The sequence below is a fragment of the Motacilla alba genome, chromosome 18 (genome assembly GCF_015832195.1).
Source record: "Motacilla alba alba isolate MOTALB_02 chromosome 18, Motacilla_alba_V1.0_pri, whole genome shotgun sequence".
In the NCBI taxonomy this organism is placed as follows: Eukaryota; Metazoa; Chordata; class Aves; order Passeriformes; family Motacillidae; genus Motacilla; species Motacilla alba.
The window spans coordinates 9,338,387-9,354,834 of record NC_052033.1 but is presented as its reverse complement, the minus strand read 5'-3'; the positions used below and the strand labels follow the sequence as shown (position 1 = coordinate 9,354,834).

Genomic DNA, 16,448 nt, shown 5'->3' with positions numbered 1-16,448 from the left:
AATTAAGGAAGGCAAGACTTAATGGGCTTTCTTCCCTAAAAATAGATCTTCTCATGAAAGAGATGAAGGGCATTGCCCAGGGAGGTCAGCCAAAATTGTCTGAAATTATGCTATCACCTAGATCTGATGTCCAAAATTAGCCTCCTCTCTCACTCTGCGAGTTCAGTGCTCCCTGAAGATTAAACGCACCACAACACTCATTTAATTTAAAAGAGAGGCTAAAACATATGGCAGGCCATGGTTTAAATGTTAGAAAAATTCATCCTGGGACTTTTCATTATGATTAGTAACATGCTAATGAGGGCAAGGGGGAAAGGAGTGTGTGCGGGGCTGTGTGGGGAGGCTGGGCAAGGCTGCGGGCAGGAATCAGGGACGTTGCTGGGAAGAATGGAAAGGACCTGAACCAGAGCTGCTCTCACCATCCAGAACTAGTCTGATCTTTTTTCAGAAGAGGAAGGAAGATGATTTGCCTTAAATAATTCTCCAGCCTCCAGTGTGTGGGTGTTTTCTGGGCTCTGTGATTAAGAGACAGCATTTGAAAGCAATGGGATAGGAGCCTCATTTAAAGACAGTGTGCTCCTTTTTTTTTATCCTTTTTAATTAATCTGAGGTTGCTACCAGAATGGAGCAGTTGGATGAAGGTGTTTGAGGAACATGAGGTTAATGGAAGGTGAAAGAGGAAGGGAATACAGTTGCCAATATGAGGCAGGCAGAATTTGAACCAGCAGATGCTCCAGCCCAGCTGGCTGCTGGCTGACTCACGGGTTTGGAGGGAATAAACTCCCAGGGCAGGGGGGAGGAAACAACCTCAGGGAGACCTGAGAAAGGCTGGGGGCAACTGGATGTGCTCCTGATCCCAGCACCCGGGGAAAGGAGGGGGTTTTTGTGGTACTTCATCAATGCAAAGCATCCTCCCAGGACTGGTGCCTTTCAAAGTACTGTGTGGTGTTTCTGTTCATGAAGGGAGAGGGGGTTTTATTTTTTATTTATTCCATGGTATTTTAAGCTCATCATCTCAGGGGCAGTTTTTAGATGTTTTACACCCTTTGGGCCAGGGGATGCCAAACATTTGGGGTAGAGAGAGAACAAAAGTGCTTCACTGTGTCTGCTGTGATCAACCCAGGCCAGCAGAGAGGCCCAGGAGCAAGGGCTGGGAAGTTTTGCGCATCCAAATGCAGCCTGGTTTTTGCTGAAGAAAACCAAATGCAGGCTTCCAGGGTCCTTGTCCCCACTCAGAGAGGAGCACCAGCCCTGCAGCTGTCCCTCCCCACTCAGCCCATCCCCACTCCCCACTGCTTCCAGCCTTGGTTTGGGATGGAGCAAGACCATTGTGGCTGATCGCCACACGCCCCAACAAATTCCAGCTGCGAAACACTTGGGAAAGTGTTTCTTTTTCCCAAAAAAAGAGCCTCAGGGCTTGCTTATGATTCCCAGCCTCCAGGCTTCCCATCCCAAATGCTCCCAAGGACTGTTAAAGGTCCATCAACACATTTGAATTGGACAGTGGCTGGGGCTGGTGTTTTTGTTGGATGGTGACACACGGCTTTGAAGCTCCTCTGGCCACCACTCACCCCGGCAATTATCCACCACAGGCTGAGGCCACCTACCTCTGTGGGTGCTGTGGGGCTTCAGGAGCGTTTCCAGGCCGCTTTGAAGACAAAAAAAAATGCCCTAAGTGTTAAGAATTAACGTGATTTGAGCGTGTGGAGTGGTTGAGGATCACTTGCTGCAGAGCTCAAGCCCGGCTCAGGTTTGCTCCTGCAGAGCAGAGCTCTTGTTATTGATCCTTCTCCTCTGGAAAGACCCAAATCAGGACATTTTGGGTCCCTCCTCTGGAAAAAGACCCAAGCAGGGATATTTTGCATCCTTTCTCTGGAAAAGGACCCATGACAGGATATTTTGGGTCCCTTCTCTGGTAAAGAACCCAAACTGGAACATTTTGGGTCCCTCCTCTGAAAAGATCTAAAGCGGGATATTTTGACACCAAAAGCAGCTCTGTGGGCACCTTTTTTTCTGCATGAATTTACATGGTTTTTGTTAAACCTGATAAACTTCAGCTAAACTTTAAAAAAACCCCCCACTTGGGTCAAAATAAGGTTCTTACTCCCTCTCAATCTTCTGTACTGTGTAAAAAAAAATTTGGTTGGATGTTACTTTCAAGCTGTAAGAGCAGAACTTTCCCACGCTGCCTCTCCATTTAGCAGGGAACATGCCAGACCTGTAATCACAATCCTTATCCCGAGACAAGCTAAAAAACAAAATGTTTCTGAACTGCTGAAGGTAGGTGAACATTTTTCAGAGTGTCACATATTAAGGTGGTGTCTAACGAGCTCCATGTCCCACTTATAATTGAAACAGAAGAGAGTATTCACTTTTCATTCATTTTAAAAAGACTATTCAAATACCCTTTCATCTCCACTAAACAGCCTGCCATGTATTTGAAGCCATTTTATATATTGTTTCTACAGACATCCAAAAAAACAGAGGTGAGTATTTTGGAACATTGATAGAAAGATGCAAAGGCTTGTGAGGCACTGAATGGCTTCAAGCTGCCTCAAACACATTCATCTTCCCAAGAAGAATTAGGCACAGTGTGATTCATTTTAATAGCAGAAGAAAAATAATACTACGATGTAGTGCTAAGTTCCCAACCTTTGATGGTAGACTAAAAAAAGAGAGAGAGGGGGAAAAAAAAAATCTTTCTTCCCTTATGTTGTTGAAGTCTCCCTACACCCATCCGTTATGTCCAGCTTATCAATTAAGATGAACCCCATGAACTTCAGATGGTTTTTTTAAAACAAGGCACCATCCATTTAAATGTGTAAAACTGCCTGCAGCTCCCTTGAACTGCAGGATTCAGTCCCCAGCTCTGTGTACTCAGTGTGAAGTTGAGCCCTTTGATACAAGTTTTACTGATGTTTTAAATGAAGTCTTCTCAAACACACAAAATAACCCAGATAATTTAAAACCTCATAGAAAAAAATAGGGTGGAGAGAGGGGAGGAAGGAAAAAAAAAAAGCCCTAGTCAGTGCCATTGGTGAGGCAGAAGCAAAGGGCTGGCTCTGGTTACCAACAGGACAGACCAAAAGCTGCTCCACAATCGCCTTCCCAGCATTTCTCACTTGAGCCAGGAAGGTCTGGGCGACAGCTGGGAGACAAATCCATCCCTGGTACGGGCAGCTCCCCTGAGGAACAGATCGAGCCTGTTCAGCTATAGAATATGGTCTGTACCCCACGAGTGAGAGGGAAGGAGCTCGGGGGGGAGCTCCCTGGGCCTGTCCTGCTCAGCAGCTCCCAGCAAACCTCGCCCAGGTCACCCTGGCCAATGTGGCCACCTGAGCTGGGGCTTTACAGAGCTGGGCATTGCCCCGAACGCCACAAAGCTGAGTTTACTCTGGCATGGGATGCAGGTGGGCAGTCCCACCCCAATCACATCTGGGCAAGGCCGTGGCCATCCCCAAAACCCAACACCAAACCCACCACGTGTGCCTTGACAGGAGCTCCAGCCTGGGGACCACCACATCCCTGCGGGTGTCACACCCTGGCTCCATCAGGTGCGCTCAGCAGCGCAGTCTGGAAGCAAGACAGGTTCAATCTGCAGGTGAGTTACCTGAAGGAGCTGTAAATGATTTAATCCCCACACTGAAGAGCAGCTCCAGCCTTTGCTGCCTCCTTCCCAGCTGGAACAGCCCCTGCCAAGGCAGGGAAGCTCACCAGCTCTTTCCAGCTACCACCACCATGAGAAAAAACCCTTTTAAGGCATTAAGGGTGAAAAAAAAGTCAAGACAATATTAATTTGAAAAATATAAAATTTTAATAAAGGCTACATCTCTTAATTACAATAATTATTGTACCAAGTAATTTTTTTTTAAATGAAACTCTTTATAATGCATAATTTACAGTATAAGTAGAACAAAATGCCATGGCAAAAGTCATGAGTACAGGACTTGTAATAAAAGGCATAAAATATATTTATACATAAACCCCTTAAACAAGCAAGGGAAAGCTTGAACCCTGAATATAGGGCGAAGCATGGTCTGTAACACCATGCAGGCACAGGTACTGTACTGATTAAATTTAAAAAACACTAGAGATAGTGTATTAATATTTCCACCATACATTTTCTACAATATATACAGACTTACACAAAGTAGCAATGGCAAACAGAATGCACAGATTAACTTAATCAACACAAAACCCAACTGTTGAAATGCAAGGTCTTTCTCAGGAAAGGGTTGTTCTGCCCCAAAAACCCCACCCCACAGAGCTCCAGAGCCTTCACCCGCATCTCCCACGGCCTGTGGGTGTTCAAGGTGAGGCAGAGAAAAACCCAGCCAAAAAAAAAAAAAACCCCAACCAAACCCCACCACACAAGGACTCACACGCTCCACACCGAGCTGAACACGCCCCGTCGCAGTTACACGGCCTCGAAACACAAGTAGTGCTAACATTGAACAGCTAAAAACCTTTAGCTCTGCGGAACCCACGCGGGCTTTCAACCTTTTTAACCTCCAGCTGTGCTAAATATGGACATGGGAATGGGATGGCTCCTTCTACAGCCCTCCCAGGCTCGGGGTTTTGCTCTACCTTGGACACCACTGAGAGCAGCAAGGCAAAAACCTCACCCCGCCAAAATCCATGGACAAAATAACCTGTTGCTGTTGTTGTTGTTATATTGCATCTAAATAGAGTTAATGTTTAAGACCTTTATTTCAAATTAGAGCAGCATAGATTAAAATGCACCGGTCTCTAGGTGAATGGATTTTTATTTCGGCTTTTATTATTATTATTATTAATATTATTTCTTTAGGAAAGTTTTATCTTCACTTGGAGAAATACTGGGCACGACCTCACTCCTTCCCTTCTCCCCCTTCAAAAAAAAAAAACCAAAAACATCACGAATGTGCTCATCGCCAAACTCCTAAATTTTAGATAGTGGGAAAAATGTAAAAAAATAAAATACTCCTTCCTCCCCTCACCCCACTTCCCAGCCCCTCTCTTCTCCATTGTTAAAGCAGCATATCCAAAAACTGGACTTAAGGGAAAACAGACTGTTCAATAAATATCAATAAGGATTACTGTTAAGGTAAGCTATACACAGTTTCTCTTAGTCCATAGATTTCAGATCCCCAGGAAATCATATATTATGTATGGAAGTCTCTCAAACATGGTCTGCATCTCCAATAGCCAACAGTGGTCATGTTTCTAATAAATAGTCCAGGGTTTTTATCATCTCAGTACCCAACTCATGAATAATAAATGCCATTCTTTTCCTCTAAGGCTAATTCAGCAAAGTCTTCATAGACTTCACTTTTTTTTTTTTCTTCATTGGTTCAAAACTTTTCCTTCAGAGTGGTTTGTTTGTTTTCCTCTTTCCTCATCATCACTACTGTTGTGTGTCCAAAGATTTTCCTAGGTTAAGCTTCCTTGAGAAACACAGATGCCATCAATCGATCCTTTCCACCTTCCCGAGGATCCTTCCCTCGTACATGGGCAGGATGGTTTCGTCCTCCCAAACCTCCTCGAACACCGCCCCGCAGTCGAACTCGTCGCTGGCCTTTTTGAAGTAGTATCTGTGGCAAAGAGAATTAAAACACGGGTTAAAAAAACCCAAATAAATCAAAAGGTAAAAAGGCAAAGGATGCTTTGCCGGTTTTTTTATAACCACAATGTTTCCAGTTTCTCCCTCCTGAGGATGTTCCTCCAGGAACGCCTCTGGGCTGCTCGGGTCTGGTGGCTTGAAAGCATCCCTGGGGCAGCAGGGATGGGGTGGGACGGAAGGAGCAGGGCTGTGAATGTTCCTCAGGGATGACAACAGCTTCTCCAGTGAGCAGATTACACACACTGGCAGTGGTATCCCCAGCCATAAAGAAAATTAGAAAGCACAGTGATTTCTGGTCAAATATCTCATTTAAAAATAAATAAATAGGATTTCAAAGCCAAGCATTCTTAAGGTTCCCCTCTCTCCCCACCTTCTTTCTTTCATGTGTTTTCTTGTTTCAAAGCTGAAGGCCAACATTAAAATTAGCAACTGTTATTAAAAGGATGGATGAAAAGCAAACCATCCCAGCTTCCTGCAACGCAGGAGCTGAAACTCTGCGGTGTTCCCGCTGGAAAAAACATCCCGGACTTGGAACAACCCCGTTCCCGGGTGCAAGAAAAGGGACACAAACTCCTGCCTCTGCTTCCCGAGGCTCAGGAGCACTCGGAGAGCCTGGTCCAGCCCCTGGGCCGTGACACGGGGAGGTCAAGTAGCAGTGTCCTGCATTCCTGCTCTTTTGCTCCGGGTCGTTAGATCATGAAGCCAACGCTGCAGAGACAAAAAGCACCCCCACCCCTCCTGTGTCAAACAGTAAGGACCCCTCTATTATCCTGAATTAGACCGTTCAGCTTCTTGATTAAAGGTTCCTTTTATCCCGTTTGGAGCTTTCTTCCTTCTAAGGCTGCTTAATTGCATATGCACAAATGAAGGGCTTCCATTCAGAGGGGTAGCATTTAGGGAGTCTGTCCGTCTGCCGCCCAACACCTCCTTGGAGATTCCTCCTTTCCCTTGGAAAAGGGCTTTGCCATCTGATTGCCAGGGATGGAAAATATTCCAGCAGATGGATTACAAAGAAAAAAAAATCTATATAAATTTTTAAAAAAAATTATATCTATATATAAAAAATTAACTCCTCCCCTGTAGCTTCCAGACAACTTGGGCTGGCAGATGTTTGTCAGGGAGAAAGGGGTTTGTAATTATGATTTTCTTCAGGATGGCAAAGGAGATCAAATGAAGCTCACTTTTACTACTAAAACTGGAAGAGCCACAGCAGGGCCTTGGAATCAGACATTTTTATTTAGTGACTTGTTTTATGATGCATTTTTGAAATACCTCGTTATTTTCAGGGACATTAAAATTATTTTGGTAGAGGGATAAAAGATCCCTCTTTTCAGTCAATGAGATGAAACCACTTCCAATTAGTCCAGGTATGGTTAGGATGTATTTTTGTGAAGTCATTCCAAGCAGAATTGACACATGTTGCACCTTAAATGGCTCAGCAAGGAAAAAACATATTATTTGAGTCCTTCAGAGCCTGCACTCAGGGAAGTCAATGGCCCAACTCCCACCAACTTCCGTGCTGCAGGTCAAGGCCACAACTCTCCAGGACAGCAGCCTTGAAATAAACCCAAAAAACCCAAGGAAAGTTTGAATGAGTTACAAAGAACTTTCCCTTCCCTCTCCCCTGTCCAGATAACAGCCACTCTTCCCAAGAACTTCCTCCCCAAGCCCAAACCCTGGCTGTGTTTACAAAATTTTTATTTGAGAAAACACGCTATGACCTTTTACATAATTACAACCTTATTTCGCAGAGAAATGGGGAAAAATAAGAAAAGGAGGAGGCAAAGCAGAAAGAAAAAGAAAATCCACCCCCACAACATCTTCAAACAAGTTACTCTGCTCTTATTTGCTCAGCAATGGGCTTTCCATCGAAACATATTTTATGTGGCAAGCTTTGCTCCTTTTTTTTTTTTTTTTCCTTTTTTTTTTTAATTTTATTTTTTGGGACATCTGGCACCAATCGAGGCACGCGGGCCCGGCCTTGCAGCTCTGTTTTGAACCACTGCCATCCCCAGATTACCCGACACCACCCACTTTTTTCTGTGCGTGTATGTTTGTTTTTTGTTAACGCCATCAGTATTAAATCACTGCTTAATTCCTTTTTTTTTTTTAATTTTTTTTTTTTTGGGGGGGTGGTGTGGAAAGCCAAGGCAGCGCTTCCCCGGCGGGGCTCTGGCATCGCGGGAGCCCGAGGTACCCGCCTCGCAAACTGATCCAATCAATAAAGAATTTGGAGAGTGGAGCATTTCTGCATGTCTTTGTGCATTAAATGAAAGGCAAGGGCTTCAAAGACATGCTTATTAAATGTGCCTTAAAAAGAAATCAATGCCAGATGTGACCAAAGCAGCCTAGTTAGTGCCTCCCCGTAACACACACGCTACTCCGGGCACTGCGGACCTCTCCCCTGAAGGTCACCCGCAGTTTCACTCAAAGTCCAGCCAAAAGTCAAAGCTTAGATCAAAATGATTCCCTGGAGGTACACACATTTGTGTAATTAGTTTCACCTTGTGTCTGTGCAAGATAAAATACTGGGCACGTACCCAAGTTCCTTTTATAAATTTCTGTATTGTCTTTACCCAGGTGTAAAGGGGTGAGATCTAAGCAAAACGTTGTTTCATCCTTGTCAGTCACTTAAAAACATTTTCTAAAGTAATTACAGTCCGACAAGGCACAAATAATTGCACCTGGAGGGGCTTTTGGGCCACAGAGGTTTCAGGAGCCTAGTCTTGCACTTGGGCATCACATGAAAAATGTCACACAAAACCAACAAACATTAAAAAACGTTGGGGTTTTTGGGAGGAATTGGGACTACACAGCCACCGGGCAGTGGCAGAGCAGTGGTGAGGCCGAGGAAATTGGTCTGCAAAGGAGGAGGAGCACAGTGGGACAGGTTTTAGGGGCTGGAAAATGGCACAAGGGTGCCAGAAGCACAGGGATTATCCTGCAGGGTATCCAGGTTGGATGCACTTGCTGGTTGGTGCCATCCAATGGCAGCTGGGTGGGCTGCAAAGATGGTTTGGAGAGGAATTGGAATATTTCAGCCCCACTGTGCAAGAGCCATGGAGAGATCCCAGCTTGGCATCCCCCAGCCTGAGAGTGCCCAGGGTCACCAACCCCTGGCCTCTACAGGTGGAATTTCCACACCTAGAGAGAGGCCAGTGATGGGGCAGCAAGCTGGGGACTCCTTGTACCAAACCAAAATGAACATCTGCAGGTTAAATCTGAGGCTGCCAGTTACAGGGCAGGACACCACCAAATTCAGCGCAAATTAAAAAAAAAATTAAAAAAAAAGGCTGGAATGTCCCTGTCCTGCTCAACAGAGTATCCCAAGGGTGCCCAGATCCACTGGGAAAGGGCAGCCAAAAAGAGCCAATGTGAAGCTACTGCCATAGCTGAGCCAAGGCAGCAAACTGAGCAGAGGAAGCAGCAAACTGGTTAAACTGGGAGATGGGAGCTAGAAACCAGAGCAGCAGGGTTTGTTGGTGTTTCTGAGGAGGAACTGCTGCAGGTATTGCTGGTGGAGCTTTCCCTGCAGGGCAGAGGTTTTCTTCCCCTCTAATGAAGAGAAAAGGGAGTGAGCTCCATCTCCATCTCCATGTCCCTCAGCAGCACCATCCCAGCCCATCGCTGACTCCATTTATGGCCACACCATTGCAAAAAATAATCAAAAATGGAATAGTTGAACTGTAGGCAAAGCAGGAGCCCAGCAGCCAGGTGAATGCTGACCCCAGCTTGCAATCTGAATGGCACTGCTCCGTGCCTTTGTCACAAAGCCATCCCACATTTCCCTGGTATTGAAGCTTTTTGGAGAAGGGCTGGAGCACAGCTCCTAATGCAACTGGAAGGGAGGAGTTGGCCCCACAGCCAAAGCTCCTCTCTCCATCTCCACGTTTCTCCTGCTTTGAGTGGGAAGAGACTAAGAAGAGCCACAGCCTCTGAAAATCCAGAGTGTCACTGCAAAATATCTGCTAACTCTTCTGACCTGTTGTAACACACTAAAGAACAAACAAATCACACATTCTTACCTGTAATTTCCCTTTTTGCTCAGCTGTTCTTTAAAGTGCCCAAGTGTCAGGCTCTGGGCCTTTAACATCCTCCTGTAGGGAATTTCTTCTCCGCAAAAAAAATAGGTGACAACCAGCTCACCAGACTGAGAGGTGTGAACAACTGGCAGTTTCTTTGGCTCTTTGTGACTGCAAAACAGAAAACACACACAAAACCCTCTGGTTTTCCATTTGAGAACAGGCTGCTTCACCTCACTCCAACCAGCAGTGGAGTTGGTGAATGCTGTCAGAAATACCCTGAAAATCAGATATTGCTGTGTCAGAAATACCCTGAAAATCAGATATTCCTGTGTCAGAAATACCCTGAAAATCAGATATTCCTGTACTGCCTGGGAATTGGCTGGGATGTGTTTGCACAGCCCTCTGCTGCATTTCCACAGTGGGAATCACAGAATGGCTTGGGTTGAGAGGGACCATAAAGATCATCCAGTTTCAACCCTCTGCCATGGCAGGGACACCTTCCACTGTCCCAGGCTGCTCCAAGCCCTGTCCAACCTGGCTTGGACACCTCCAGGGATCCAGGGGCAGCCACAGCTGCTCTGGGCACCCTGTGCCAGGGCCTCCCCACCCTCACAGGGAACAATTTCTTCCCAATATCCAACCTTAACCCACCCTCCTTCGCCTTGAAGCCATTCTCCCCTGGGGTCAGAGCATGGCAGAGGGGGAGCTGAGGGATGGAGGTTGGGCTCACCCTCCCCAGCAAGCCCCCAGGATTTTAAAGGCTCTTTTCATCTACCCTCACATAAAACATCTCCCAAGCTTCCTCCTCATGCCCAAACCCACCTGCAACCACCAAGCCCCAAAGCAAACCCCCTGCCAGATGCTCCACCTCAAGCATCCAGGTAATCTTATTTTTCCCAGTGAGGATAAAATTAACTGGATTCTGCCATTTGCACCCAAGCAACGCTTCTTAAAGAATAATTAAAACAATATTACCCAGCAAAATGGCAACACTCTAGTGAATACCATGCAGCCAAATCTACAACTGCTTCTGAGGCAATGTACACTTGGCATGTCAAAAGGTCACAAAGTGTTAGTCCGCAGTAATTTAGTCTTCCTAATTTGTTCTAAGTCTTTGTAGAGTGGTTTCAGAAAAAAAGCTGCTAGCAAAGACAGCTGGTGGACTTAAGGTCAACCAATTAAAAATGAAAGGCTCTAGTCAGGTGGCTCAGTCTGGACTTCAAACATTACTCATTGCTTAAGATGAAGAGGGTAAGAAAGAAAACTTTAATTATTTAGGCCATTTTAGACCTCTCTGTAGCAGATTTCTTGTTAAAAGAACCATCCTGTAATTAGACTAATCCAATCTTTGTCCACTTTACAGGAATGCAAGTTAAAAAGAGCCGGAGACAAGATTTGAAAATGTTTTGTTCTTTCTTTAAGAAGAATGTTTGAAAGGGGAAATTTCAGATATAAGAATTTCCTCTCCTTTCAAAGCTCAATCCATTTAATGAAAATATAATTATATATATATATATATATATATATATATTTATTCCCCATTCCTTTTCTGCACGTGCAATACTCACTCTTCTGTCGTTAGACTTGCATTGCAGAAAGGGGAGCTTCCCCCCTGAATGGCAGCGGAGTGGTTTCGGTCCCTCTGCTGATTTGAGGTTGAACATCTGAAGTGGGGAGGGGGAAAGCAAGTGGGGAAGTAGGAAGGGGGAGGGAAAAAAAAAAAAAGAGAAAAAACAACTTTAAGAAAAAAATTGTTGAAATACAATCTCCTTAATTGAAGTCTCCTGTGGGTCATTAAGTTCGCTCTTTGTATCAAGCCTCACATGTTGTAAACAATCAAAGGAAGAATTAAAAATGCTGTGGGCTAATTTATCCTTCCATACCCAAATGAACGATAACCAGTCCAATTCCCCACTTGGTATGTAGCTGGAGCCTGTCCCAGAGGAAAAACGGGCAAATTACAGCCATCAAAAGACTGGAAGTAATAGCCTCGGATTCCAACTATTTGTGCCGGTGCAGGGTGGGGCTGGAACACAAGAGGCTCATCCTCTGCTCGGCCAGGAGGCTGTCACACGTCCCCATGGCTGTCACACGTCCCCATGGCCATCCCTCTGCCTGGACGGGCAGGACACATCCCCGTCCACCCTCAGCAAAGCTCCCCCAGCCCCGTCTGTCCCCATGGCAGGACAGGGACCGTCCCTGCCGTGGCCGTTACCGTGGCTTCTGCGGCTTGGAGACCTCGGCCAGGCGGCGACACGCTTCCTCCAGCTGGGCCAGGGTGTTGGGTGGCGTCAGCGGGGGCATGGCGGGGTCCTGCACGAAGGGATGGGCGGGCTGTGCCCCGCGGGGGTGGCTGCCCGTCCCCCACGGGTGGTGGCGGCCGGGGGCCCCCTTGGCGCAGTCGGAGCTGTAGGCCTTCTTTGTGCTTTGTGTGCTTGGGGAAGGGAAGAAGTCGGGTTAGAAAAGCTGGAAAATATGACTTTAATAGCAGCTCCTATTCTGCTCGCTCCCTCTCAAAAGTCTGTCATAACATGAAAGGAGGTTTATTGCCAAAAACATGACATTTTTGTGGTTTTTCTGGTTCTGCGGAACAGCTTTTATATTAAACCGGAGGAGCAAAGAGTCTCATTTGTTTTTAGCGATTGTAAAAATAGACAGCCCATGTAATATATAAATATTTACCGGGAGCGATATTGCCGTAGACAGCTGCGTATTTACCTATGGGTCTTGTGCTTATTTTGTCTCTCGCTCTCCAGCATCCACTGCCAGACGTTCTGCGCCCGATCCGCTTCGCCCCCTGGGAGCTGCACCCCACCGGGGCCGGGCAGCCCCCCGTCCCCGGCCGCCGCGGCCCCGCTGTCCACTCCCCGGCCCGGCCTCTTCAGCAGCGTCCCCGTCCTGCTGGTGGCACAAAGGGACACGAGCCCACGGTCAGCCCCCGTCCCCATCAGCCCCACCGCAGCGGGACGACGGGTGATGGTTTGGGGTGGGTGCCGTGGAGATGCTGGTGACTTACCCGAAGGGCTCCAGCGGGGAGAGAGGGGGGTCGGTGTTTTTGGGGTGGCCCTTGCACTTGGGGTAGCAGTAGTAGTCGCCGCCCGCCGGGCAGCAGCACTGCACCCGCTGCGCCGCCTCGGCCTCGATCTGCTCCTTCGTCTTGGGCACAGTGTGGTGGTGGATGTAGTGGTGGTGGACATGCTTGGTGGTCTGCTTGGTGATGAAGCCCTTGCCCAGCAGGGCGCAGGCGGCCAGCGAGGCCGTGCCGGGCGGCAGCTTGCCCGCGGGCAGGCGGTCGGGCGAGCGGGCGCGGGGGCTGTGCCGGCCCACGCCGGGCGATTGGCAGCCGGGGGTCTTCAGCACGCGGGAGAGGTGCTCGTCCAGGATGGCCTGGGGGTCCTCCTCGTAGCTGCCCGAGGGCAGGAGCGACAGCGGGTGCTGGGGGTTGGCCACGTCCCGACCGCTCTGCAGGCTGGCAGGGAGCTCGGCGCCCTCCTTCTCCTCGTCCTGCCAGACAAGGGATGGCAGGGAATGAATGGAAGGGGCCGGGAGCTGGCGAGGCGCGCGCCGGGATGTCCCCCCCGCCACCCCGCGGGCAGGGAACGGCCCCCTCCCGCCAGCCGGCCGGGTGGCACGCGGAGCTCTGGGAACGCTAATCCTACCTCCTTGATCTGCTGCAGCCTCTCCTCCAGACAGTCCATGGTTTCCTGCTCCTGCTTCAGCTTCTCCAGCCGGGAAATGAGCTCGGCGGCGAAGGCAGCTGGCTCCACCGGGGTCATCTCCTTGGGAAGCCGGTGGGTCCTCTACAAGGAGCGGGGACAGAAGGCACAAGGCAATGTTTAGCGGGCGGCGCGGGGCGCGGGTGCTTCGCCGCTGCGGCATCGCCGGCCCCGCCACGCTTGTTGTGTCTCCATGTTTGGATGAAAAGACGACCGCAACTAGGCATGGTCTGCTCTGGATTTTTATGAGCTAGTGCTGTGGCCTCATGGAGTGACATCCTCCCCACCAGCGTTTGCCTTCGGCAGGAGCAGTTGGTCGCACTCTGAGGAACCCCGCTTGTTCTCTCTGTAGTACAACCAGCCCATCAGTAGCTACTCTGAAGTAGAAAATCTTCAAAGACTGTTGTCAAACATCAAAAAAAAAAAAAAAAAAAAAAACCTCTGAGGTGGGAGGGAGAGAGACTTTAACTAAAGGAATAAAGTGAGTATAAACAGAAAGGAGTTGGAAATTAAAAAAAATAAGATGGGGGAGAAAAAGGGAAAGGAGGGAAAAAAAAAAAAAAAAGAAGTCAAACGGTTGCAGATCAGAGAAGTGCTGGTAATTTATTTCCTGGCTACACACTGGGCACCTTTGAGGTAGTGTTGTCTCAACAGTGTCCTAGATCTCTTCCCCCCCCCTCCATCTCTTTGTACAGAAAATGAAGAAAGCTGCTGCAGGCTAGCGGTGCTACACTGCTGAGCTTGGCTGCCTCAAGCAGATCTATCAAGGGAAAAAGGGAACATCTCCAAATCAAGTGCAGAATATAAAAAGGCAAAACGCGAATTTCTGCCAAAAGAAGCAAACATGGCAGGAAAAGGGGAGGAAAGGAAAAAAAAAAAGGAGGAAAAAGAAACCACCCACTTGACTCTGCCCTCCCTCCTGCCATCCCCACACACCCCACTCCTCGCCCCCACTCTCCTTCTTTCTCCCCCCCAAAGCAGAAAGCTGAACTGCCAACTCTTTCACATACTACCCACCAGATGAGGTGGGGCCTCTCTCCGGCAACCACTTAGCTCCAGAAATGATGTGAGGGTAGAAAAAGGCCACTCTGCTGGAAATTGTCACTCTTACACAAGCTGGCTCTATTCAGTCCCTGATCAAAGCACTGCCTTACAGAGAAAGTCGATTTGCACGCCCTGGGACAAAATAATCTAATTTACAAGCTCAGGCTATAGAACTTTCTTTAGGAAGGAAGGGGGAAAAAAAATACCAAAAAGAAAAACCACATAAACCACCCTCCGACCTTCCACCAGAAATATCATCTATGACTTCTTGCTGCTTAAGACAGCAGAAAGAGGAATTTTAGCATATTAATCTCAAGACAAGATAAGTTTACACTTGTCTGTGTAAACAGTTTATTCACTGCAGGAATCGAGAGGCTGCAAGTCAACTGAATTAGCAAGTCAGCGAGTTAATTTTGAAGAGCAGGGCAGCACCGTGCATCAGATCCCCTCAGAGCCAGGCAGGGATCTGCTGCCAGATCTCTCTTTGGGGAGCTCCTGCTCACCCCCAGCTCACACACCCAGCTCTCGCAGCGATGCACACGAGGCCAGGCCTTGCTCGGCACCACAGGAGTGTCAGGGTGGCAGCCAGAGCCAAGGCTCCCACTAGACCCAACTGGGATTTAACCAACACATCTCCACTTGGGATTTAACCAACAGGACAAATTCAGCGCCCCTGAAAACTCCTAATTAGCAATGGTTTCAGGAAAGACCAAGATGCGACCATGCACAAGCAGGGTTTTGGAACGATGCTGAGAGCACACAGCTCCTGCCCAACACCCAGCAGCACCTCTCCCCTGGCATCACAGTGGGATGGAAATGCTCTCCTCCCCTGCTCCCTTCCCTCCACGTGTACCTGTCCCCAGCCCTAGCACTTCCCAAGGCCCACCCAGACCCCGCAGATCCCTCCTGGACTCACCGGAAAATGAGGTAGAGAAACTTGACCGTTGGCCTTGACGCTCCGGTGCATTTCCCGCTGGAGCTGCTTCTTGCTCCCAATTCTGTACGGGGGGATCCCATCTCTGCACATGGAAGAGAGGCCACGTCAGCTGGGGCTGTCCCCATGCTCTGAGACACTTCTCCATCCCCTCTGGAACCACCCAGGCAGCCGCAAGCCCTCGTTCCCAGAGGTGCTGAGCCCTCTGGATGACACCCAAAGCCTCAAATATCCGGCGGTGTGGGAAGTGCCTGTGTCACCAAAGGATGCACATGGATGTGCAGTAATTAAGCAAAAGCTGAAAAGCTGAAGGCAACTCCACATGGGCAGACGTCCAAAGATCCCATCAGCTTTACTTCCAAGGCCCTTCCAACACCATGTTTCTGCTCCTGACCTTTAATTTCAGGTTTTTCCCCATGCAATTACGTTCTCTAGGACCACAACGTTCCTCAAGCGTTGGGACACTCCATGAACTGCTGGCACAGTGGAAACAAGGAAGAGGCTGAGGATGGATGGCCATCCAGAGGCTGCTCCTCACCTCTAGTCCCATTTAAGATCCAGGACGTTTCCCTTGCCCCGAGGCTGGCCAGCACAGGACACCTCAGGACATGAACACGGTCAGGGCCTGTCCTCTGGACACTGACACTGCTGCCCACAGCCAGCCCAGCTCCTGCCAGGAAGCCACGAGGAGAGAGCAGACCAGGAGCTCAAGGCTCTCCAGTGGGAACAGCCCCCTGCATGTCCCACTCCAGGCATCTTTACCAGGCCACACAAAAAATTACCCCAGTGAGGATGAAAAGGCCTTCCACAGACAGCGGGGCCAGCCGGAAGAGAACGCCTGGAGATCCTGAATGTCTCATTCCACCACTTCCCTCAGACTGCCTGAAGAACCTTGATCTCCGGTGCCATCCCTTTCATCCACCTGCCCCCACACCTGACTCATCTCCTGAGAGGAGAAAATAACTCCAGCCCAAGGAGGAGCAGACAGCGCTGGCCCCACGCTGCTGCCAGAGGAGCCAGCGTGGCACAGTGTCCCTGCGTGTCCCCTCCCGTGGCCACACACCAGAACACCCTCCCAGAGGCACCATGTCCCTCCCCTGGAGGAGGATGATCAGATGCCACCACTC

At 48.6% G+C, this 16,448-nt stretch overlaps 1 protein-coding gene across 4 annotated transcripts in view; it reads right to left on the bottom strand.

The window, feature by feature from the left end:
* Window positions 1-3,791: 3,791 nt before the first annotated feature.
* AXIN2 (axin 2) overlaps window positions 3,792-16,448 on the bottom strand; it is a 52,764-nt gene continuing 40,107 nt past the window's right edge. For 3 of the 4 annotated variants that reach the window (XM_038157561.1, XM_038157558.1, XM_038157560.1), the window contains exons 4-11: window positions 15,304-15,406; window positions 13,287-13,427; window positions 12,644-13,131; window positions 12,346-12,528; window positions 11,843-12,061; window positions 11,196-11,291; window positions 9,628-9,795; window positions 3,792-5,573 (exon numbers count right to left, since the gene is read on the bottom strand). In XM_038157561.1, coding sequence (XP_038013489.1) covers window positions 5,447-5,573; window positions 9,628-9,795; window positions 11,196-11,291; window positions 11,843-12,061; window positions 12,346-12,528; window positions 12,644-13,131; window positions 13,287-13,427; window positions 15,304-15,406 — 1,525 coding nt within the window. In that variant the 3' untranslated portion in view covers window positions 3,792-5,446. The remainder of the gene's footprint in view (window positions 5,574-9,627; window positions 9,796-11,195; window positions 11,292-11,842; window positions 12,062-12,345; window positions 12,529-12,643; window positions 13,132-13,286; window positions 13,428-15,303; window positions 15,407-16,448) is intronic. The other variant, XM_038157562.1, reaches the window with a different exon arrangement.